The sequence below is a fragment of the Phacochoerus africanus genome, chromosome 10, assembly GCF_016906955.1.
Source record: "Phacochoerus africanus isolate WHEZ1 chromosome 10, ROS_Pafr_v1, whole genome shotgun sequence".
In the NCBI taxonomy this organism is placed as follows: Eukaryota; Metazoa; Chordata; class Mammalia; order Artiodactyla; family Suidae; genus Phacochoerus; species Phacochoerus africanus.
In genome coordinates, this window is record NC_062553.1 from 103,048,346 (window position 1) to 103,072,572 (window position 24,227).

The 24,227-nt window shown below is 37.6% G+C and overlaps 1 protein-coding gene across 1 annotated transcript in view; it reads left to right on the forward strand.

Moving 5' to 3' along the window:
• The window catches only part of NDNF (neuron derived neurotrophic factor), a 39,299-nt gene extending 25,167 nt beyond the window's left edge, over nt 1-14,132 (forward strand). Inside the window, exons 2-4 of the mRNA XM_047799229.1 lie at nt 4,549-4,737; nt 10,338-10,462; nt 12,101-14,132. Of these exons, the coding sequence (XP_047655185.1) occupies nt 4,550-4,737; nt 10,338-10,462; nt 12,101-13,494 (1,707 nt within the window). The 5' untranslated portion in view covers nt 4,549 and the 3' untranslated portion in view covers nt 13,495-14,132. The remainder of the gene's footprint in view (nt 1-4,548; nt 4,738-10,337; nt 10,463-12,100) is intronic.
• Nucleotides 14,133-24,227: the final 10,095 nt, after the last annotated feature.

The window sequence follows — 24,227 nt, forward strand, 5'->3', positions numbered from 1 at the left end:
GAAGTGTTATTTAATTTAAATGTAAATTTAAGCTCTAGATAAGCACTAGATACCTAAAAGAAACAAAAAGAAATAAGAGGAAAAGTTATGCCATTAGAGGGCACTTTTGTAATCTTAGAAGAAAAGTCTGTCCTTATAGACTGGCTTACCCAAGGCTTATTTCTTAAGAAGAATATATTCTCAGTTGTTTATTTAAAGTAACTAATTATTAAACTGAATGTCTGAGAGAGAACATTTTTTGGAAGGGAAAAAAAATCTATAAAATTCTATTTTTTCAACAATACTTAAGTAATGCTTTACATTTGAATCAATGAGTAATAAATTATAAAAATATGCACAATGTCTGTATAATTATTTTTTGATTAGCTGTATTCAGTGCTTCTTTTAAGTACATTTTGCCCAAAAAAATTCTGCCTATAACCTGATCAAATTGAACAGATTATTAACTTTCTCTAATAACTGAGTATGTTTTTCCCAGAAGTAGATGAATGTTATTAGATAACATTTTGAAAACAATAATGCACCAGAATATAAAGTCTTATGTTTAGGGAATCATCCTAATTTTTTTCAGTTTTATTGAAAAATAATACATCATTCTATAAGTTTAAGGAGTACAGCATGATGGTTTGATTTACATATATTGTGAAATGATTATCACAGTAGGTTTAGTTAACTTCCATCTTCTCATGTAGATACAATAAAAAGAGATCATACTAACTTTAAAGACTTTTCTGAAAGATACCTATTTTTCCCATAATTGATGTGGCAATTAAAATGGTTAAAATTGCTTCAGAAACAAAAAAAATGTGACCTGATAGAATTTTAGCTGTGGAAATGTGACATTTTATATATCGAAAGCAAAAGATAAAGTGGAATCTATTCCCTACTGATGATAATCTGAATAAAAAATATCTACCTGAGCCAGTAGATAAGCCAGTAAAAATAAAATCAAATCTTAGTGTCAAGGAATTGTGAAGAGTTTGAGACTTTACCCTCCTTTACAAGCTAACAAGTTAGCCTGCCATAGTTTCATGGGTGCTTGATGGCATGAGATTCTTGGGTTAGAGACAAAGGACATATCGCTCAGAGCATTAGCAAAAGCCACAGACCCCCAGCAGCAGTATTTTCTCCTACTGGCTGCTTGACCCCCAATTCTCACAGGATTATGCAAAGAGGGCCTGATGGCAGTCTATTTGGGGGGAACCTGGATTTTTATAATGGGTGATAATCATGCCTTCTCTTAGCTCCAGAAGCTTTTTCTTCAGAGACTGTTTCCTACATGAACATCCTTGAAAAGATCATCTGGAACAAAGGCAGTCAGTTCTCCTGCTCCCCAAATATGCAAAAAGAATCACAGAAGCCCATGGAGAATTGTCTTTGAACAGTTACTATGCATAATCTTATTATCTGAAATTGTTTACTAAATATTACATTGCTAGGTAGCTGATGTGGGGGAATATATAATAATCATATTTACCATATTTTTAAAGTCACTTTTGATGGTTTGGATATCTCATGTTGGATTGTATTCACTATGTGATCTTACCTATCCAAGCCTCAGTTTGATCATTTTTGAAATGGGATAAATGATAGTACCTATATCATTGGGTTGTTATTAGCATTACATGAGAGAATATGTGTACAGCACATATACAATAAAATTTATTAATATTGTTATTAACCCAAAATTTACCTCTTGTAATTAGCTGGTTTGATAAAGAGAAAGTTCCTCCCACAGGCAGCTGAGGATGCTGGGTAAATCCCTACCAGCCATAACCATCTAGCTCTCTAACTCTGGGGCTGACCTAAATATCTCAAATATCCTGGGGCATTGGGCAGCTTGTCCTCCTCATTATGTAGAGGTACTGTGCAATTGACAGCTTTAAGGGAAAACAGGGCTAATGAGAGAACGCTGCCCTTGAATGATTCTAGGGCAAATACACCCAAGTATCTCACACTCAAGTGCTAACATGGCATGTTTTCTCTAAGTTCCTAATAAATATGGAAAGCCAAATTCTAAGCATTTCTAACGAGACGTATTTTATTATCTGGCCTCTTCTGCTCTCAGGAGGCAAAGTTTCAGAGATAAAATAAACTGAATATGTTTTATTATGCTGAAATAATAAGTGTTTCTTTACAAGGGCAGCATATCAAGTTCTCTTCCAATTTTCCATGTCTGTTGGCTACAGGACAAAGGGTGACAGAGGGGAGGGATTAGGATTATGAGGGGAGGTCCCATACACTTTACTCCATTGTGTCCCTATTTGTTTCAAATAGTTTCACTGAGTTTTGATTTTGACCCATCCAGCCATCTTTGGCAGATAAAACCATTGTCTCTTGTTAATAACTTCATGGGAGCACCCATTTACATCCCCAGCTCCCTTTGGATTTCACCTTGACAACCATCTGGATATCTGAGGCACAGATTATTTAATGAAACTTAAGGAGACTGGTCTTATTCCTAAACTACAAGCTACTTGGGAACAAGATTTTAGTATTTAGTCTCAGAATCATCATTTCTTTTCAGAGTTTAGAGATCATCCAAGCAAAAATTTTATAAAGTTGAGGTCCAGAATGTTCAGTGAATTGCCTAGAATTACACTTCTAGTTAGGAGCTAAAACTAAAAGTTCAAGTTTCTTAGCTGTTTGTCAAATTTACCTTCAACTGCAACACAATTGAAAAATAAGAATGAAAAATAAGAGCCTTTCATAAGAAATCGTTGTTGCCTTCTTAAGAGATATAATAAAGGATAAATGTTTGGGCTCTGCAGTCGATTCACCCTCTGCTTATGTTTAGGAGGCTTATTCTTATATAAGAATAGTACTTAGCTTCACAAGGTTTTTGTGAAGAGTAAATGCAATAATGCAGTTAGGGAATTTAGCACTGTGTTTTGCACATAATAACTCTTAATTACTGAAGATATCTTATATGGAAAACTGCAGCACACATGGCAGAAAACTTTTGAAAAAGTAAGTTAAATGGTCTTCTGAGCTAGCTCACTGAGAAAAACTACTTCTTAGACTCTCATAAAAAAGAGAAATTTATTCCCTTCAAAAATATTTTCAGTTGTATAGATCTATTTTTGATAGCACCCAAAGATAAAATCAAGTGATAGTTTAAGTAGAGGTGACCTCATAGCTGTGGCAATAACTATTTAGAAATAAAACTGGCAATCACTCCAAATTATCACAAATATTTGCATTTGACTTTTTCACTATTTAAAGTACTTCACTGTAAAGATGCTCTATTTCCCTAATGCTAGAACTCACTGATATATGTTGTCAAAGGGATAAGGGAAAACAACTCCTTAGAGTTTTTTTCTGTGAGGAAAACAGGCACCAAATCCTCAAAGGAAGCAAAGCCTTTCACTAGCACTTGATGAGAAAAGAACTCACCTGAAGCTTCCTGTTGGGAGAGGGAAGCATGTAGAAGATGGTGTCCTTGAAAACCTCCCTACAGCAATGTGCCCTAAAGAATGATCCATAATACTTTAAGGATTTTTGATGAAAGTCAGTGACAAATGCCAAAATGTAACTCAATGAAAACACTCTCCTGGAGTGGTAAATACATAACTCTGCTGGAGATTAAGACAAAATGACCTAACTATAGAACTTCCCAATGGTCTTTCTTGATTTGAAGTGTCAACCCAAGCCTGCTTTTTAATATGGTAAAAGTTTATATATAAATGGTGTGTTATCTGGTAAATCTGTCATGTGAGACAATAACAAACAACTCACCTTGTGATATTGGACAAATTGCTTATCCTATGAGAAAGTTAAACTTCATAATCTCTGATTTATGAAAATCTGATTTGCATAATAAAAATAATTCTATATCCATATGACCCTTAGTCAATTTTTTTTTCTTTTTAGGGCCACACCCACAGCATATGGAGGTTCCCAGGTTAGGGGTCAAATCAGAGCTACAGCTGCCAACCTGTGCCACAGCCACAGCAACACCAGATCCAAGCCATGTCTGTGACCTACAACACAGCTCACAGCAAAGCTGGATCCTTAACCCACTGAGCAAGGCCAGGAATCAAACCCCATCCTCATGGATACTAGTTGGATTCGTTACTGCTGATCCACAATGGGAACTCCCTTTAGTCGAATTCTAAGGAAGAATAACTGTCCAGTGGCAATTTTCTGTCAGTGGGTCTCTGTGACTTATGTTATGGTTCATGATTTGAGACATTTGTGTAGAGATAACAATATTGGCTACGATAACCATATTGGCTTCTGCTATAATGAAAGGAGGATTTTTCTCTCTGAATACTCAGGGAATTAATGCACGAAGAGTCCTTTCATTTCAAAAATCTTTTTAATGTCTGAAATTCTGGTGAATTCATTATTAACTCAATGAAATACTTTAGGAAAAAAAAAACAAAAACAGGAAAGTTGCCTTCAGGATCATGTACCTATATCCAAAATACACAGTACAGCTTTTCCTGTCAAAACCAAAGTAGTGGTAACCCTTTAGAAAGTTTGCAACTTGCCCATGTGTTTTGCCTATAGAATTAATGTAAGCATTTCTTTCTGTTGCCCCAGGATGGTGCCTCTCCACTGGTGTATGCTGTGGCTGCTATTACCACTCAGCTCAAAGACCCAGAAGTTACCCACTCGAGATGAGGAACTCTTCCAGATGCAAATTCGGGACAAGGCATTTTTTCATGATTCATCAGTAATTCCAGATGGAGCTGAAATTAACAGTTATCTCTTTAGAGACACACCTAAAAGGTATTCTCCCTGCAGTAGTTCCTCTATCAATAAGCTCATAAAGGTGTCTTTAAAAAAGAAAGGAGCCTTTTAGATTTACTTTAGATAATTTGCAATCAAATTCTGTATAGCATTGCCTATTTTTCTCTCTGTAAGAAAAGCAATGGCAGTGCAACTACTAGTCGTTATGTACAGGCTCTTTGATTCTTGCTAACTGTGATCTCCTTTGGGGTGGACAGAGCAATCCTTGCATGTCTTATGTTTTAGAATGATTGTTTTTTTCAGGACAGTAGGAAATTTCTGAGAATGACTCTAGAGGGTTAATGGAATTAATTGAATACATGTGATTCTTCAAGGGTTTGCATTGATTCGTAAGGATAATATTTCTTTAATCAATATGATTGGGTTCTGAAAGCATCTTACCAAACAAGGATTAAAACTGGCTGCTCATTTACCTTCACTCCAAATCAACAAATGGCGCTCACATAATGCTTCTAAATATTTTGACTTTTAAAAAATTACATATATATCGTATAACTAACTAAATAATATATATCATGTAAACTCTTTATATCTAAAATTACTTATTTTGCAATGCCCAAACTCCTCTCTATCATATTTCATATTTTCTCTTTTTTTTCATTTTGTAAAGTTTTAATGAAGTATCATTGATTTACATTGTTGTGATAATTTGAACTATTTCTCCTTTTAACCTGGGGTGCCTTGGCGTTCCAAAGGATAAAACTGTGTCACATCATCAGTAATCTATTTTCCAAAGTTTGAGATGTGTCAAATCATCAGGTGATCTTTCTCTTGTCACTTCAGTTTTGATTGACAATAATATCAGGTAGTGCTCCCCTTCCACTGAATGACACTGTCAATATTACCCTCTGGTCAGTCTGAATGACAGTCAGTAATCGGCTTTCATATTTTGACTGGTGTGACCCATTGTTTGGGTCATTTCAGCACCACCCGAATGAAATTATTTGATAGAATGAATGTAATGGATTAGGAACTGATTTGTCAGTGATACATAAAAGAATTATGACTCTTCTGATGACAGTCCTAAGAGTGAAGACACAAAATGCAAGGATGATTACACTGAAGGAAACTCGATGCTCTGGTATTTACAGTGGCTCAGTCTGTAAAAACAGGGAAGGGCAGAGGAGGCAGTCCTAATGATTCAAATTAGCCTTAAATATCAGCTGAATTCATGCTGAACACATTTTGCTTTTCATATTCTTTTGTCTCTTGAAATTTTTGAGTGAACAAAATTTTTTTGTTAAAAATTACTTTGATTTCCTAAATGTGCTTTGTGTACTGCTTTGCAGTGTTCTTTAAAATATAGGATTCCTCATTATGCAGTCATATCACTTACTTAAATAAAAAGGTTATCCTTAATTTTCAATCTCTTAAAAATTAAGTAAGTCTTAGTTCTAAGAGTTGTCTTAAAATTAACATTTTTTTCTTTGAAGCCCATGTTTTTATTACAAGATATTTCAAAACAACACATACTGCTTTCCTCCCTCCGTCTTTATTTCTTTCCTTTGTTCATTCTTTTGGTCTCTTTTTCACCCACAAATAATGATTGGGGACTTTGATATCTACATTTGGATGCAATGTTAACTTATACTAGGTAAAGAGTTGTGACCACAATCATTTCTAGGGGGAAATATGTAGCGGGAGACGGACATAGACATTGTTGATATTATAACTAAAGTTGCAATTCCAGATAAAGTTTGGTGGCAGAGGATTGCAAAATACAACAAGTTCATTAATTATTCTATGTTTATACATAAATTCCAAAGTCTAAATGGTTCATGGAGTGTTTATCCCTCAGTTCTGTATCATCATAATTTGGGGCATGTTTATCATATTTCTGTCTCCCTCACTGGCCAGTACATACCTGGAGCTCGGAGATCATGCCCTGTCATCTCTGATTGCAGCTCCCTTCCATGAGTACGCTGTGCATGGTAGACAGTAAACGTTTGTTGAATTGTTAAAGTTTATTCAGATTATCCTTTATGCCTAATCATAAGTGCTTCCATATGAAAATGTTGACTTAGAGGGACTCCCTGATGTTTTATATGTATAATGATTACCTTGTGGAATGTAAGCATTGTTTTCTTTGTTATTGCTTGCTTATGGCCTATATTTAAGTTACTAAGACATAGTTGCTTACTTTGGGAAAGAAACTACTTTCTTATTTGAAATAAGAACGAAAGATAATGGATGAACTTGCACACTGATTTCTGCTTCAGTGTCAGCTCTGCTACCCATGTAAAAATCAAAACCAAAAGTTTTGAGTACTTTTTAAATCCCATGATGCTTTATAAATTATTTTGTCTTACCTAATTCTTTGTAATGCAGCTAGGTTCAGTTGTGTTTATGTGGTTAATATCACCTATGCAACTGGCCAAAGGAACAAAATTCTACTCTCCGAAAGCTGACCAAATTAAAATTAAACCATGTGACACCTATCTTTAGGGATACTTAAGGTACATAAAGTTTCCATCTAGTAAACAGTCCAACCATCTAGTTATTTTGTCTGTAACTTTGCTATATTCTGAACAAGTTTTTTTTTACTTTTATAAAGTCTTCACTTTATTTGTCTTTGCACAGCCCTATGTCTACCTCCACCTCCTAATTCTTTGAATAGTAAGGGGAGAAAAAGCACATGTATTTCCATTCAGATTCTGTATCTTCAGGCAGAAACAGACTCTAGATGTAGGTATCCTCAGGCTAGAATAAGGTTGGTGTTACGATTCTTGGGTTCTATTTATTCATTTAGTAATTCATTCATTAAAAAAAGATTTATTGGAGTCTCCGTTGTGGCACAGTGGAAACAAATCCGACTAGGAACCATGAGGTTTCGGGTTCGACCTCTGGCCTTGCTCAGTGTGTTAAGGATCCTGCATTGCAGTGAGCTGTGGTGTAGGTTGCAGACGTGGCTCAGATCTGGTGTTGCTTTGGCTCTGGCGTAGGCCAGCAGCTGTAGCTCCGATTAGACCCCTAGCCTGGGAACTTCTATATGGCATGGGTGCGGCCCTAAAAAAAAGACAAAAGATAAAAGATGAGAAAAAAAAAAGATTTATCAGATATCTTCTACATACAGAAATCTGTGCTAAATTCTGGAAATAAAATGACATGGAAAACGAACCCTCAGTGGGCCTTTGTGGGGGAAATGATATTAATCAAATAGTAATATAAATAGTCACAAATTGCAATATGTGCCCAAAGTGAAAAATATAGGACACAGAATATATGAGAGAACCTGATCCAAAAGAGTAAGAAAAGGCAGTCTTGAAGAAATGACATTATATAATAGAAAGGGCATGAACATCAACTGTATTTCAAGTTTTAAATTTATTTATTTATTTATAAATAATAGTAAGGATAAAGCAGTATTCCAATGGCTTTAATATTGGAATCTGGAAGTGAAATGTGGTTTGAGTACAGAAGGTAAAATGGATGATAACATGCCAGTGACGTCACCTGAGAAGTTTTAGATTCTGAACGATTAAGAAAAGCTACACACCCATTCATTAGTTAATTCCACAGGTATTTATTAAGAATTTAGTATCTAAGTCTTCATCAGTGAACCCAATGCCCTGCCCTCTTGTAGATCTCATTCTAGTTGAGGGAGATGAAAAGATAACATCAGGCAATGATACATATCATGATACATACATATAATGATACATATAATACATCAAGTAGTGATAAGTGCTTTGAAGAAAAATGAAGAGAAGAGCTTCATGGGTAGGAAGATGATATCTTAAAGGGTCAAAGTAGCTCTATGGCAAGATGGTGCTTGAGTAGAGAGCTGATGCAGTGACTGAGCAAGTAAGGTCAAAAGCTGGAGGAACAGCATCTCAGGTGGAGGAACAGCAAGTGCAGAAGCCCTGAGGAATGAGTATGCCACAAACATTCCAAAGACAGCAAGAAACTGATGAAAGGAGAAAAAGACTAGAGGAGGCAAGTTTAGAGATTTGGTTGTGGGCCCAAATCATTGTAAGTTCTGTAGCTTTTATTTGAATGAAATAAGATCTTGGAGGGTTTGGACTTAGAGGTGCAAGGATTATCTCCTCCTAGAAGGAGGTAAATAAGCTAAGAAGTCAACATGGAAACAAGACCAGTCAGAAGGCTATTGCCATGCTCAGGCATGACAAAATGGTGGCTTGGATCTGGTGGTAATAGGGAAAGTGGAACAAAGTGATGGGTTCTGGGTATATTTTAAAGATAAAGCCTAGGGAGTTCCCATTGTGGCTCATTAGTAACGAACCTGACTAGGATTCACCAGGATGCAAGTTCAATCCCTGGCCTTGCTCAGTGGGTTAAAGATCTCACATTGCTCTGGCTGTGGTGTAGGCTGGCAGCTACAGCTCTGATTCATCCCCTAGCCTGGGAACTTCCACATGCTCAGAGTGAGGCCCTAAAAAGACCAAAAAAAAAAAAAAAGATGAAGCCTAAAATGTCTGCTAATTCAGTGTATGTGGAGTGAAGAGAAAGAAAAAGGTCACAGTGGTCAGTTTAGAGAGGGTGTTGAAGTGGATATGGCGAGGATAGAGAGGTAGGAGATACCCAGGAGGTGCAATCTCTAGAAGATAAAACTTGCTTATTCTTTTCCCTGAAACCAGTGAGCAGCTCTGGGTTTGCTGCAATGGAAACCGCTGTTTCCTCCCTTGAAAAATTATGGACTTTGAACGATAAATGAAATCATCTAAATTATTCAGAGTAAGAATATGTAGTATTGTTATAAATAAGCAATATAAGCAGTATTTTTATTCTCCTTAAAAGTTCTTTTGAGGCATCATTTTAAAAAAATCTGAGGGGTAAGCTTGGAGGAGAACATTTTTATCTTTTAAATTTTTGTTTTAAAATCATTAGGTTATTTAATTCAACAGAAAATCATAAGGATAGGGAAATGTGTCTTTCCACTGACACAGTGATCTTTAACTTTAATAAATATTCCTCAAATAGTAATTAGATACCTCTCTCCACAAAGATATGGAACAGTAAAGCTGTGAATAAAAGTCATAAATGTACCAACAAAGACCTAGTGTTTAGCACAGGGAACTATACTCAATACTTTGTAATCACCTATAAAGGAAATATGAATAGTGTTATTTTTCCAGAAATCAGTATGCATTTTAGAACAACATTACTCTGAAAATGATCTTTTGGAAGAGTCAATGACTACCTTAGAGTGCCCTCAGGTTAACTTAGAAATTATCTCCAAATTTATGGAAAATCAGTGCCTATAGGACAACATACCTGGAAATTCTTCTTGGTGTGACTTACTTTGCACCAGCAGGCTTGTGTTAATTTTTTTTTTTTTACCCCCAACTGTTAAATTTTGATTCTTAACTCAAGCAATACCCAAACAATACATTTTGGTTCAAAATCACTTCATTATTTCTCATTATGTTGATAGGAGATCTGGTTGCAGAATCTTGGGTTCTTGGGCTTCCACAGTTAATGCTGAAAGTATCACTTGTGTCAGGTAGCCAGTTTTATTTTCTGTTAATTGAATATAAGTTAAGTGATTTTTCCAATAATCTTGGTTATAAGCATTAGAATGAATTACTTCCAGTCTGAACTGGTCCACTTTCCCACAGGTATTTCTTTGTGGTTGAAGAAGACAACACTCCATTATCAGTCACAGTGACTCCTTGTGATGCACCCTTAGAGTGGAAGCTGAGCCTCCAGGAGCTGCCAGAGGAGGCAAGTGGGGAAGGCTCAGGTGAGCAGCCCTAACCTCTGGATGGATGGCGGAAAGTCTTCTGAGACATGCAGCCTTCTCTTAGTAAGAAAAAACAGCAGGGATGCGTAGGTGAAGCTGGAGACTCGGGGATAGAAATGAGGGAGATGGGAGTTGGCATCAGATGACGGTGATTTGGTAAAATAAAAGGTTCAGAGAGGCAGGTGTGGACGACTGAAGGCTTGAGGAAAAGCAAGAGGTGTGAATCAGTTTCTCTGGCTGTGGTTTACAGTCCTGCCTGAACATTGGAATCACTTGGGGGCTTTATATGCTACTGATGTCTGGATCCTACCTCAGAGGTCGTGATTTAGCTCCCCTGGGGTGAGCTCTGGATACTGGGACTGGTGAAAGTGCCCGCCCCCCTCCCCCAGGTGAATCTAATATGTGGCCAAGCATAAGTGTCTCCAATCTCTGGAGAATGAAGGATAGAAACAAAGAACAAAAAGGCATTTAGCAACACTGAAAGTTCAGGATGAGAAGAAAGTCAGGAGGAGGATTTGGTTAGGCATTTAAAGAAGATGCAGATAGTGGAAAGCAAATAGCAAGATACAAGGAGTATAGTCTGTCTAAGACCCTGGATTGATGCTACTCCCTTATAGGGGTGAAGGCTTGAGACTGGTGTCAGGACAGGATGCTAGCAAGCTGGATACTTACAGTGATAAGGGAATGCATGCAGTAATTAGGAAGATACTGAAAACCCATATGGAGAGTGATGAGATTGAGATTGAGAAAATGAATAGTGAGTTGATTGTGTTGATCACATGGTTTAGGAATATGAAATTTTATATACTTCACTCTCGACCTGCAGTGATCATCTGGAAAAGATACAACCCCAGTCTGGCTATGCAGTCCTTCTCCAGGTCCTCCAACTTATCCACACACTGAAATCTGTGTGATAGCTGATGTCAACAGTAACAAAAATGGAAAACATTATTTTAGTTTCAATACTGTCCTTACTTTCTTCCTGGGCATGTATTCTACACATTGAAAATTAGGTCCTCTTACTGTGCTTTGCATTCTATCTTTTAATGAGACTGCTCAGTCCTACTAACAAAAGTGAAATTAGTGAAAATGCTAGCTATTCAAGTGCAAACTGATAGATTCCTTTTAGTAAGTAGATTGATAGTAGGGATTAGTCTCTGAGCTGTTTGCAGTCTTTGGCCTAAAAATCCCACTAATTGGAATGTATCCTGAAGAAATAATTTATAATAATAAAAGCCTTACATACATAAGAACATTATTATAATAGTCAAAAATTAACCAGCAACATTATTTTTATGATATAATATTAAGTGAGAAAAATGGAGGTTTCTCTAGGTATTTATATGCATGACAATAAAGTTACAGTGAAAAATAAGAGAGAATAATATCAATTGCATAAAAATATGTAAAAGGATGATAGAAATAAGCCAAAATATTAATAAAGGACAATCTCTGGATCAGACATTATTAGATGATATTTTTGTCTTTTCTTTATATCTCCCAGTTTTCTACTGGGAACATTTATTCTTTTTATAATGGAGAAAAACCAAATAAAAATTGTCTTAAAAATCACAATTTAAGGTTGGCAAGCCACAGCATATGCCCTTACGCATAGACGGCTTCTCTTATGTCTTTTAGGTGATCTAGAACCTCTGGATCAGCAGAAGCAGCAGATCATTAATGAGGAAGGCACAGAGTTATTCTCCTACAAAGGCAATGATGTGGAATATTTCATATCTTCTAGTTCTCCATCTGGTTTATATCAGTTGGAGCTTCTTTCAACAGAGAAAGATACACATTTCAAAGTATATGCCACCACAACTCCAGAGTCTGACCAGCCCTACCCTGAATTACCTTACGACCCAAGAGTTGACGTCACCTCGCTGGGACGCACCACAGTCACTTTGGCCTGGAAACCAAGCCCCACAGCCTCTTTGCTGAAACAACCCATTCAGTACTGTGTGGTCATCAACAAAGAGCACAATTTCAAAAGTCTCTGTGCAGTGGAAGCAAAGCTGAGTGCAGATGATGCTTTCATGATGGCACCAAAACCCGGTGTGGACTTCAGCCCTTTCGACTTTGCCCACTTTGGATTTCCTTCAGATAACTCAGGTAAAGAACGCAGCTTCCTGACAAAGCCTTCCCCAAAACTGGGGCGGCATGCCTACTCGAGGCCCAAGGTTGACATTCAGAAAATCTGCATAGGAAATAAAAACATCTTCACTGTCTCGGACCTGAAACCCGACACGCAGTACTACTTTGACGTCTTTGTGGCCAACAGCAACAGCAACACGAGCACTGCCTACGTGGGCACCTTTGCCCGGACCAAGGAAGAAGCAAAACAGAAGACAGTTGAGCTGAAAGATGGGAAGGTTACAGATGTGTTTGTTAAAAGGAAGGGAGCAAAGTTTCTACGATTTGCTCCAGTCTCCTCTCACCAAAAAGTCACCTTCTTTATTCACTCTTGTCTGGATGCTGTGCAGATCCAAGTGAGAAGAGATGGGAAACTTCTCCTGTCTCAGAATGTAGAAGGCATACGGCAGTTTCAGCTGAGAGGAAAACCGAAGGCCAAATATCTCATTCGACTGAAAGGAAACAAGAAAGGAGCCTCTCTGTTGAAAATACTAGCCACCACCAGGCCGAGTAAGCAGTCATTTCCCTCTCTTCCTGAAGACACACGAATCAAAGCTTTCGACAAGCTCCGTACCTGTTCTTCAGCCACCGTGGCTTGGCTAGGTACCCAGGAAAGGAACAAGTTTTGCATCTACAAAAAGGAAGTGGATGATAACTACAATGAAGACCAGAAGAAAAGAGAACAAAACCAATGCCTTGGACCAGATACAAGGAAGAAATCAGAGAAGGTCCTCTGTAAATATTTCCATAGTCAAAACCTACAAAAAGCAGTGACCACAGAAACAATTAAAGGTCTTCAGCCTGGAAAATCTTACCTGCTGGATGTTTATGTCATCGGACATGGGGGGCACTCTGTGAAGTATCAGAGTAAAGTTGTGAAAACCAGGAAGTTCTGTTAGTTACCTCAGATAGAGATACAGTTCGTAGAACTCCTAGAGAGACATGCAATCACTTTAAGTATAAGCTGACTACTCCCACAGCTGAGAGAAGTTGTGACCTGTATTTGTACTATGGAAGGAAGGATATCCACTCATGTATATTGGTGTTCATATAAGTAATTGTTGAAGGAGACTTGGTCCAGTGAGCCCCGATGGTACCTAGTGTGCACCTGATATCAATGATAAAGGTTATCTTGAAGGAATGGCCATCCCTTGCTTTGACCACTGCATGAACTGCTTCTAAATTATTTTATTACCTAAAAGTTTAAAATATGCCATTCATTGCACACATCCACAAATGCAAATCATTCCTTTCAATAGATGCTAGGATATATATATAAATTATTTTATAAAGTCTTGTTTTAAATGTCAGTGTTTCTATAATTGTAAACTATTAAATTCCTTTCCTGTTAAAGTACAGATCTAACCTAAGTATATTAAGTGGAAAGCCCTTTAGTCATTTATATTGCTATTGTAAATTCTTATCTGTTGAGTAAAATGTTTAAATATGTATCTCATGTACAAAGTTGACATACATTATATTCATGTATATAAAATTAAAGATACTAGATTATATACTGTTCATTTTCCCAAGCAGCTACCTTGGTGTATTCCATTTCTCTTCATTTGCAGTCCCCAAAACTGCAACCTTTATGTAATTTGGCACCAGAATTGACCCTTTTTTAGTAGTTAAAAGGCATACCGCATTTCTCTAAAGGTACAGTTATTACAATTTGTTATTTGTATTTTGACACTGGGTAGGAGCTAGCTATTGTTAGGCTTGAAACAACACCAGTGGACTTAAAAGAATAGGACAAGTCAGACACTCTAGCTCAATAAGTATTCAACAAATCCTCCTTAACCCAAAATATATTACCTCTATTTTAAAAATAAGCCTCTATTTTAACTACAAAATTGGGATATTCCAAGTATTTTCCAATTGTTTATTAGTGAAATAATCATTTTGATTTTAAGTGAAAGCATCCTAGCCACCACATTAGTGCTATCATTAGTTATGAGAAAACTGTGGAAGCTGCTGTTGTGTTAACACTAACAGTCTGATACTTTTAACTTTGATTTTTCATGAAAGATTAAAAAGCAGTTTAGGTGTAAAATACAATTTAGGCAAAGAATAATAGAAACCATTTATCAAAAACTCTCCCATCGTGGCGCAGCGGAAATGAATCTGACTAGGAACCATGAGGTTGCAGGTTTGATCCCTGGCCTCGCTCAGTGGGTTAAGGATCTGGTGTTGCTATAAGCTGTGGTGTAGGTTGCAGACACAGCTCGGATCCTGCGTTGCTGTGGCTGTGGCATAGGATGGCGGCTGTAGCTCCGATTTGACCCCTAGCCTGGGAACCTCCATATGCTGCATGTGTGGCCCTAAAAAGCAAAACAAAACAAAACAAAAAAAACTGCACAAACGACAGTTTTATACGGTTACTCCACATTTCTATATATGATGTGTCATGAGAACATTGGATTAGGATTCAAAAGAGTCTGAGATTTACAATCAACTAAGCTATATGGTTTTAAGAAAATCTGTTACCTCCCATTGTCCCTCTTTCCCATTATAAGACTAAGTGATGATAGATTTGGATAAGATGATATTTTAGGATACCTTCTATCATAAGATGTTGTCTTTAGTAGAATTCTATAATTCCAAATGCTTCTGTAACTACAGGTGAGGTCAGGTATAATTCCTTAATCACTACATCTTCCCTACGTGCTGGCTTTCCCTTTCATACAGTAGGCATGCATGAGTAACATTCCTGTGGAGTATAGATCGCTATGGCTTAGGGAGTATAAGTATTGGTCCTTATGAAAAGTTCTCTGCTCACCTTAGAAGAAAATATCCCCCTTAAAACTGCCATATGTGCCATATGGAGTTCCCATTGTGTCTCAGTTGTGCCACAGCTTGTGGCAACACCTGATCCTTAACCCACTGAGCGAGGCCAGGGATCGAACCCACATCCTCACAGAGACACTATGTCAAGTTATTAATCCTCTGAGACACAATGGGAACTCCATATGGCACATTTTAAGGGGGATATTTTCCAAAAGCTGTGGCATAGGTCGAAGATGTGGCTTGGATCTGGCATTCCTATGTCTCTGGCGTAGGCCAGCAGCTGCAACTCCAATTCAACCCCTAGCCTGGGAACTTCCATATGCTGCAGGTGCAGCCCTAAAAAGAAAAAAAAGAAAAAAAAATGTACCATCTAATTCATCAGTGTTTAGATATGAAAACAAAAATTATCATATATGAAACAGTGTGACACCTGAAATACATGTCCCCAATGGCCTTGCAACCAACCAACTTGGAAGGAGAACTTCAAAATTGACAATATCCCAGAGATATTCTATCCTAAGTTATAACTGTGGTGCCTTTGGAAAGATAATCAACTTTATCATATTATTAGCAAATGTATTATTACAGACTAAGTTGCTAAATGAGACTACAATAGAATCAAAGAGTCATTGCAGCTTCTGAAGGTGATGGACTTAACTTTCAGATATTGCTTAATACCTGGGAAACCCTAGGAACCAGGCCAAGTCAATTTAACAAAGCTTTTACTTTTCAGCCAGCTGAGATGGTGGTTTCTATAAAGTCTGGATTTTTCAGAGAATTCTTTAATGGCCCCAGTGAAATTTGCCTTTTAAAAATTATAGGAAGATTAAATACATATTCTGAAACGTCTGTCACTCATAAAAGAACAGAGAAACCTATTAAAAATAAAGCTGTCTTATGTGTTTAGACTTTAGGAGCATTCAGGTGAACTGAGGACAAGAAAGAAAATTTTTTTCTTAATTAACCAAAGGACTAGAAAGTAGCTAATATGAAAGCAGAACCTTTTCTTTATTAAGCTCAAGGATAGCTATATTGAGTACAGGGCATTTAGAATCTCAAGGATAGCCATAGTATCGCTGAGGAAGGAGGAATTTTTGAGGACATTTCATTCAAATTCATTATCTTTATTTTTCAGGTGCAAAAGGAAATTGAAGACTAGAGATACAAAAAGAAAGTTCTCATAGTCAGATAAGTAGTGAAATTGCTTAGACGCCAAAATCCTTACTAGAATATAAATCACCAGTTCTTGGTGGGGGGAATGTTACTTGTGGATTATTTTCCAAAGGGAAATAAACTTTTTGTCTTATTTATGATTTCAAAGCAACTCATTGTTTTTTTTTTTCTTTTTTTTCAGGCTCCACCTGTGGCTCATGGAAACTCCTGGGCCAGGAATCAAGTCTGTGCTTCAGCTATGACCTGTGCCACAGCTGTGGCTCTGTGGTAACACTGAGTCCTTAACCCACTGTGCCACAGGGGGAACTCCTCAAAGCTACTCATTCTTAAAGATCATTTCAAATTTCCTTAAGAATGTGTGTATAACCCGTAACTGACAACTTCAAACTTGTTAAAAAAAAAAAAAAGGATGGTTATTTTTAGAGACAAATTATTCTAATCTAGGTTTGCATGCACATATAAACTGAGGCTATGAGATCATTAGTCAATTGTTCTATTCTAAAAGTATTCAGAATTTACAAAAAATAATAGCAGATGCTTTTCTTGGTTAAATTACTTTATGATCAAGGTCTAGATTAATTGTCTTAAACATGCATCAGAGGATTAGCTCTGGAAAGGACATAACTCATTGCTTATCTTAGTTACTCATAATACATTTGGAAAAGTTCTTGTATCCTGAAAAGTGAAATGAAATGACTTCAAACTAAAATATCACTTAAATGAACTTTAGAATTTGAAATCAGTTTAATGGTTTTTAACAGTTTGGGAGGTCCAGACATCTTCAATGAAAGCACGCACATACACACACACTCACTCACTCACATACTTAGGTTTGCATACGATTTCAAGGAATTTATCTGTTGGACCTGAAACCACTTGGGATTTCTTCCAACACTTTACTAACACCTCTTAGAGATCATCTAGTTCTATTGTCTCACTTTACAGATGAGAAAATTGAGATCCAACTAAGACCAGAACACAGCTTCCTGTTCTCCCAGTTTAATAGTCACTCCAAGACTTGATTTTAAGCACTTCTTTACTCCAGAAAGCATATAGAGACCCAACCTAGAGTATGCATCTTTGTCTGTCTTCACTGGCTTATTCCAAAACAAAAACTAGCATCTAGCCTGAAGAGCAAGATCGTTTGGAACATCTCCAGCCACTTCCTTCCCTGCTTTTATATGGTGCCGTAGAGATAAAGTCAGCTGGGAACTTACCTTTGGGTCCTCCCCCGAGGACCCAGTGAAGTGACCATGGCCAGATTTCAGCTGTCCTCTGTTTATAGTTGTCCGTAGGACCTGGAAGTCATCAGGGCACACTCATCATTATATTTTTCCCAGGGAATTTTGGGCAGAAAAATATGCAATGTCTTGGGATTTGGGTCTTTACTATTGTTTTACAGGTGGGAAATGGGATAGAGAGACCAAGGAAATGGAACATGGAGGAAGACAGTTCTATCTAATTTCTTTCTCTCAGTGGCCAGAGAGATCAAGAGACATTAGAGATCTAATATAGCTTAATTTTATTAAGGTTTTGGATTCTGTCCTACACACAACCTGGCACTGGAAAATTTGACCTAGATCACTACCCACTCTATTAAAATTGTATTCCACTGTTTGCTAGGAATGGTTGATCATGTATCTGGGTAAGACTTCCCAGATACATGATAAGCATAGTAATCAAAGTTTAGAGATGAAGTTACTTAGACTGGATTTTCATGTCCACCCTTATATGACTTTCAAAGATTGCTTAAGATAAGCTTTTAAAGAACAAAGCAAACAGAAGGCTATTGATCACCATCACAGAAAAATAATTGGTTCGCAGATTGAAGAGTGCAAGCCCTTAGACATAGTTACGTTCCTCTGTTGCCATTACTCAGATAATAATAACGATAGTGTGGCATCAAGTGTTAGAAGAGGCAGAGAATAGTATAGGGAGGGACAATGAGTCCCAGGAAAGGACTCCTTAAAAAAAACAAATAAGAATGGTATTCCCTTGTGGCGTAGTGGGTTAAGGATCTGGCATTGTCACTAATGTGGCATGGTTTGATTCCTGGCCTGGAAACTTCTGCATGCCATGAGTAAGCCCAAAACAAAAAAACTAAAAACAAAATAAGAATGAATGTAACTCAGCATCCTATAGTACTACAGGGGAGAATTTTCAGAAAAGTGTATGGTTTTCTGGAAACTTGTTAGAAACACAGAGTCTAAAAACTTTGAAGCAGGGATACATCAAGCAGCCTCTCAGGATGTGGACATGCCCCAAGACTTCAGAATTTTGAATAATTTTTTGTGAGTCAAGACTAAAGTGTATAACAGAGAATTCATAGCAGATGGGTTCTTGCTATGGGTGATGAGATCCAGAAATAACAGTAAAAATAAATCAATAAATAACCATTTTACGACTAAGAGAGGTGATAACTGCACTGCTTTGTTTATGAGTCTGGTATTATTGTCAGAAACTGGTGAGCTTTGGACAGCAATTTCGAAATGCTTGCAGTCTCTCTTCTTGTGAAAATATCCCCAAGATTAATATCCAGTCAAGTTGCTATAATTTGGAAGGGAGCAAATGTCCATTGTGTATTCATAGTTAGCCCATGGTATAATCCTACTTTTTGTAATTGAGGCAGCACAGTATAAAGTTGTTTTAAGATACATTTCACAAGACCCCCACAGTCCAAATTTAATTACAATTCTGATAGGATTTTTCTCCTGAGAAAAATTATCTGTAAGAAATGGAACCAAGTACATTAATACATAGCAGGATTAGAGGTTTGTTCAGCCTCACCCTTTCCTGTAAAATGAACTCAGGCCTATTAAATAAAATTAACGTATTGCTCCTCTTACCATGCAGGCTGGAAAATTTCCCCAATGCCAAATCAAGGAGCAGTTTTGGGAAGCAGTGTGTTACCTCAGAAGCCACAAAGATGTCTCATAGGCCTCTGAATGATTTTTGCGCTCTTCTACAGATCCGCATGACTAAAGTATCTGGATTGTGGCTGAACCATTTAAGAGTTACAACAACAGGAGTTCCCATCGTGGCTCAGTGGTTAATGAGTCCGACTAGGAACCATGAGGTTGCGGGTTCGATCCCTTGCCTGGCTCAGTGGTTAAGGATCCGGCATTGCCGTGAGCTGTGGTGTAGGCCAGCAGCCACAGCTCCGATTAGACCCCTAGCCTGGGAACCTCCATATGCCACAGGAGCGGCTCTAGAAAAGGCAAAAAGACAACAACAAAAAAGTTATAACAACAGCTATGGTTTGCTACATGAGCAATTTGCTAAGAGCAAGGGGTTGTAATCACCAATATGGCCCATTTCCAGTGGCTGTGTTTCCATGTAATACAGCAGTTCAAAGTAGCCTTAGACATTTAAGGTTTCCTGCTCTTTCTGAATGCAGTAAGAACTTTACCTGAGATCAGTCAAGAAGCAAGTGAAACAAATGAGAGAGACAAACAAATATACATAGGTCTTTAAATGACCCAATAAGATGCAACCAATTTTATTATGGTAAAATGTCATTTTAAAAACATGTTTTTAAGGAAATAACTTTAAAAATTGATTTTTAAGCCATTTTTAATGGTAGTATTGGATATCTCCTTCCTGCCAAATAAAGCTTTACATTCTTCCTCAAATGAATAGGCCAAGATCTAAATTACAGGTTGCTCAATTTTGCCTTTTTCAAACATCAGGGACATAATCACAGTTCTCTTGGCTTATCCATGGGTAATCTTTAGGTATGGAAAAGCATGACAAAGATATGAAAGCAGGGTAAGATCCCAGCACTTACAGTTAAATTACTTGTGTTTTGTGCAAGTTCTGTTGACTAAAGGAAGAGATCTGGACTTCAAATACAGCTGTGTGCTGAGCAAACTTGACTGCTCTAAACACTGAAATTCAGTTCCTTTGCCAATTCCATGGGCAAGCATTCCGGAGGCCTGAGTTGAAATGTGCAGATAAATACTCTGTGCTGGAGTTCTTGGTGCCAAAGCATACAGAATACTTGTGTTCTGCTGTGGAAATCTTGGAAGAACAGAACTTCTGTTTTTAATATCTCTGAGGATTTAAAACAGTTCTTAGACTACTTATTACCTTTCATAAAACTCACTCCTACTTTAAAAGTCTCTTCTTGGCTTACATATATTAAAAAGAGGAAAAGAATACTTTTTGATTCCACTGAGTTTTGTCTTCTTTATTGAAGTTAACCAAGCTAATAAGAGAAAGGACAGCAGTGGAAAAAGTATAGAAATGGGACTCAGAATGGGTATTTTAAAAAAAAATGTGATCTTGAGCTTTCTCATTTGTAAAATGAGAAGGGTGATGATCTCTAAGATTCCTTTTGGAAAAGCAGGGAAACTCACAACTTTTAAGCACATACTGAGTGCCAGGCATGTGAAGTACAATTATTTAGTCCTCATAACAACCCTGAGATGAGGACATTATAATATTTTCATTGAACAGACAAAGAATCCAAAGAACAAAGGCATTGTATAATATGCCCAAGGTCACAAAGTGAATTAAAAATGGATACATCTGACTCCAAATGTATGCATCTTTTTATTTCCATTTGTATGGCATGAGCTCTCGTGCTTTTTAGTGAATTTGCAGAATAGAATAAATGAGTAAATTGATAAAGTGAGGAAAAGTTAAAACATATTCAAAGCTTGGCCTGGACATTTATCGACAAATTATCTTTGACATGGGTAAATATGAAGAGCTAGAGACAAAAGAGAAGTACTTCACGAAGTATCACTAAGTTCCTTACTGTGTAGAATTTCTCCATTTCATGATGTCTTACATCGCAACAACATTTTTTGGTATTTGCTTATATATCTTATACAGAATTTGCTGTAATGCTTACATATGATGAAACATGTCTGTAATATGATGGCAATAAACCTTTATTTAATGCTTTTGTGTTTTTGTTTGTATGTATTTTTAAGGGCCTCACCTTCAGCATATGGAAGCTCCCAGGCCAGGGGTTGAATCGGAGCTGCAGCTGCCGGCCACAGCCACAGCCACAGCAACACCAGATCGGAGCCACAGCTTCAATCCATACCACAGCTCAGGGCAACATCGGATTCTTAACACACTGAGGAGGGCCCGGGATCGCATCCTCACGCTAGTCAGGTCCATGACCCTCTGAGCCACAATAGGAATTCCATAATGCTTTTGTGTTTTAGTATATAGAGTTGACTGTGGTTGTTTTGGGTTTTGTTTTGTATTTACCTTTGTTTTGTTTTTGTTTTTGTCTTGTTAGGGCCACTGGATCCTTAACCCACTGAACAAGGCCAGGGATCGAACCTGTATCCTCATAGATATTAGTCAGTTCATTACCCTGAGCCACAATGGGAACTCTCTGTATTTACCTTCCTGAGCTGAGACATTAGGTGATAATCCATACAATAATCCTATAAGATATATGCTATTGTTTTCCACATTACTGATGAAGAAACCAAGGGTCAGAGAGGTTAAGTAATTTACCCGGTATCACACAGCAAGTAAGGGGTGCAGCCCAGTGTCAAATCCAGGGTTATAGATAAGGCCAGTGCTGGAAGGGATGATTCTTGTTTCCTTCCTCTGGGAAAGATCCTTTGACTATTGCTTCCATGGAATTTGCTGGCACAAATTTACTTTTCAAGGATTGCTGGGCTGTGCTTATTCTACTAAGGACTTACTTTGTTGGCACAGTGAGTATTTGCCATTGACATTCCTGCTTCATTTTATTATACCTTTGTTCCCATATGAATTTTCCCTAGGTACTAGTCAGCTGCTGCTGGAGTCATAGGCTGAAAGCTGGTGAACTCTGTGCCCTGCCTGAGAAGAGAGCAGTTGATGACAAGATTCAAACATCACCTTTGGGGCCAGTGAGTCAGTTGATATGGCTTCTTCTTTTGAACTCTTTCCTAGACAATACTACGGGGAGATGAGGGCTCTGTTGCCCCTTGCCCCACCCCCTTTAAAAAATATTTTTTCCAAATTGCTAACGTAGTGTTTATTATAAAAAGAAAATTACTACCAGTGAAAAATTACTGAAATATATGACATGAAACTTGAATTTTCCCTCTAATTCTATTTCCCAAAGAAAGCTATTTTTAGCAATTCTGTTTACATTCCAAAACTTTTCCTTCCCTGTGTATAAATTTATATTTATTATTACCATTCATTTGTATCAAATATGGAATTGTACTAAATACACAGTTTTGCTACTGGCTCTTTTCATTGAATTTGGTATTTGGGCCCACATTCCATGTCTGCTTGAACTCATTCTTTTTTAAACATCAGTTCTTCCCAAATATTCCTAGACACGTAAAATGTGTATCAATATAAACACACAGTGGTTTCTATCAGTTACATGTGAAACCATCCCGAATTCAGGGCTGAACTATTGCCTTCTGCCTTCTGCCTGTGTTCATTGTTGCCCACGTGCATCCTCTCCCAGCAGGTGACAAACTCCCTCCTTGACCCCTTGTCAGACTCAGCTGAGCCTTTTAGGCCTGCATCTTCAGTGTCTGTCTCGCATAGCCCAGTTTTAGCAAGAACCCTGCTACTTCAGTTTAGCTAGCATTTCTCACCCTGGAATCTGATCACCCTGAATATCTGACCAAACTTCTTACTCTACCACCTCCCAAACAACATCTTATCACCCTGGCCTGCCTTCAGTATCTCTTTAGTTCAGTGTAGTAAGAATTATCACACTTCCACGGTATTTTTCATCCACTGACTCCTCCGTCCATCCTTCTCTTTGGCTATAAACCCCTGCTATTCTTTACTGTATCCAGGGTTGAGCCCAATCTCTGCCCACTGCAAAACCCCACTACACTGTAGTAGTCCCTACACCCACTGCAGCAGTCCTGAATAAAGTCTACCTTACTATTTTAATAAGCATCAGAATAATTTTTTAACACAAGTAAAATACTTCCAGACTTTGTCTTCATCTTTAGCTTCATCAGAATCTTTGTGGGTGTGTTCACCCGCAAAATGGAAGACTGCTTAGGTGTTCGTGCACACATGATACTAACAATCAGGCAAATACATTCAAATGTAAGTTCAAAGGAAATGTTTCTAAAGCACAGTTTAAGTGATTTTTATATATTCATATTTATATTAAACACTGTTTGGGAGGATCTGTGTTTCTGTTGCCCACTAATGAAGTTGACATTGGCAAGTAAAGTTGAGAATCTGCGTAAAATTATCCCTAAGTCCATGTGACACGGAGGTTGGGTTACAAACAGGTCATCCCCTGGCTTCTCTTTTACAATCACCTTCCTAAACCTCTACCCCCCACCCACGTAAGACAATGAGAGCAAGGAGCCAAATCCTTTTTAAGTAGTTCTTCAGTCTTCTTGTGTCTTGAATCATAATCCGTCTCCTGTCAGGGGCAGGAATGGTGGGGAAAGAGAGTCTCTTATCTGTTCACCCAGTGCTCCCAAATAATCCTAAAAATGACACACATCTTCAAGCCACTTTGAGGCTTTCTCCTCTGCAGGCTGCTCTTTGGAGTGTTCAGGCAGGTGGCTGAATGGCAGGCACCAGGGAGGGCACAGACTGGTTCAGCATCTCAGCCCTCCCTAAGTTAAATATCATGACACTCTTCTCTGACAAGAGCTTGAGCAAATACCTTTGAAATTCCCATTTCATGCTCATTTTGAATTATGGTTAAATGAAGTAACCG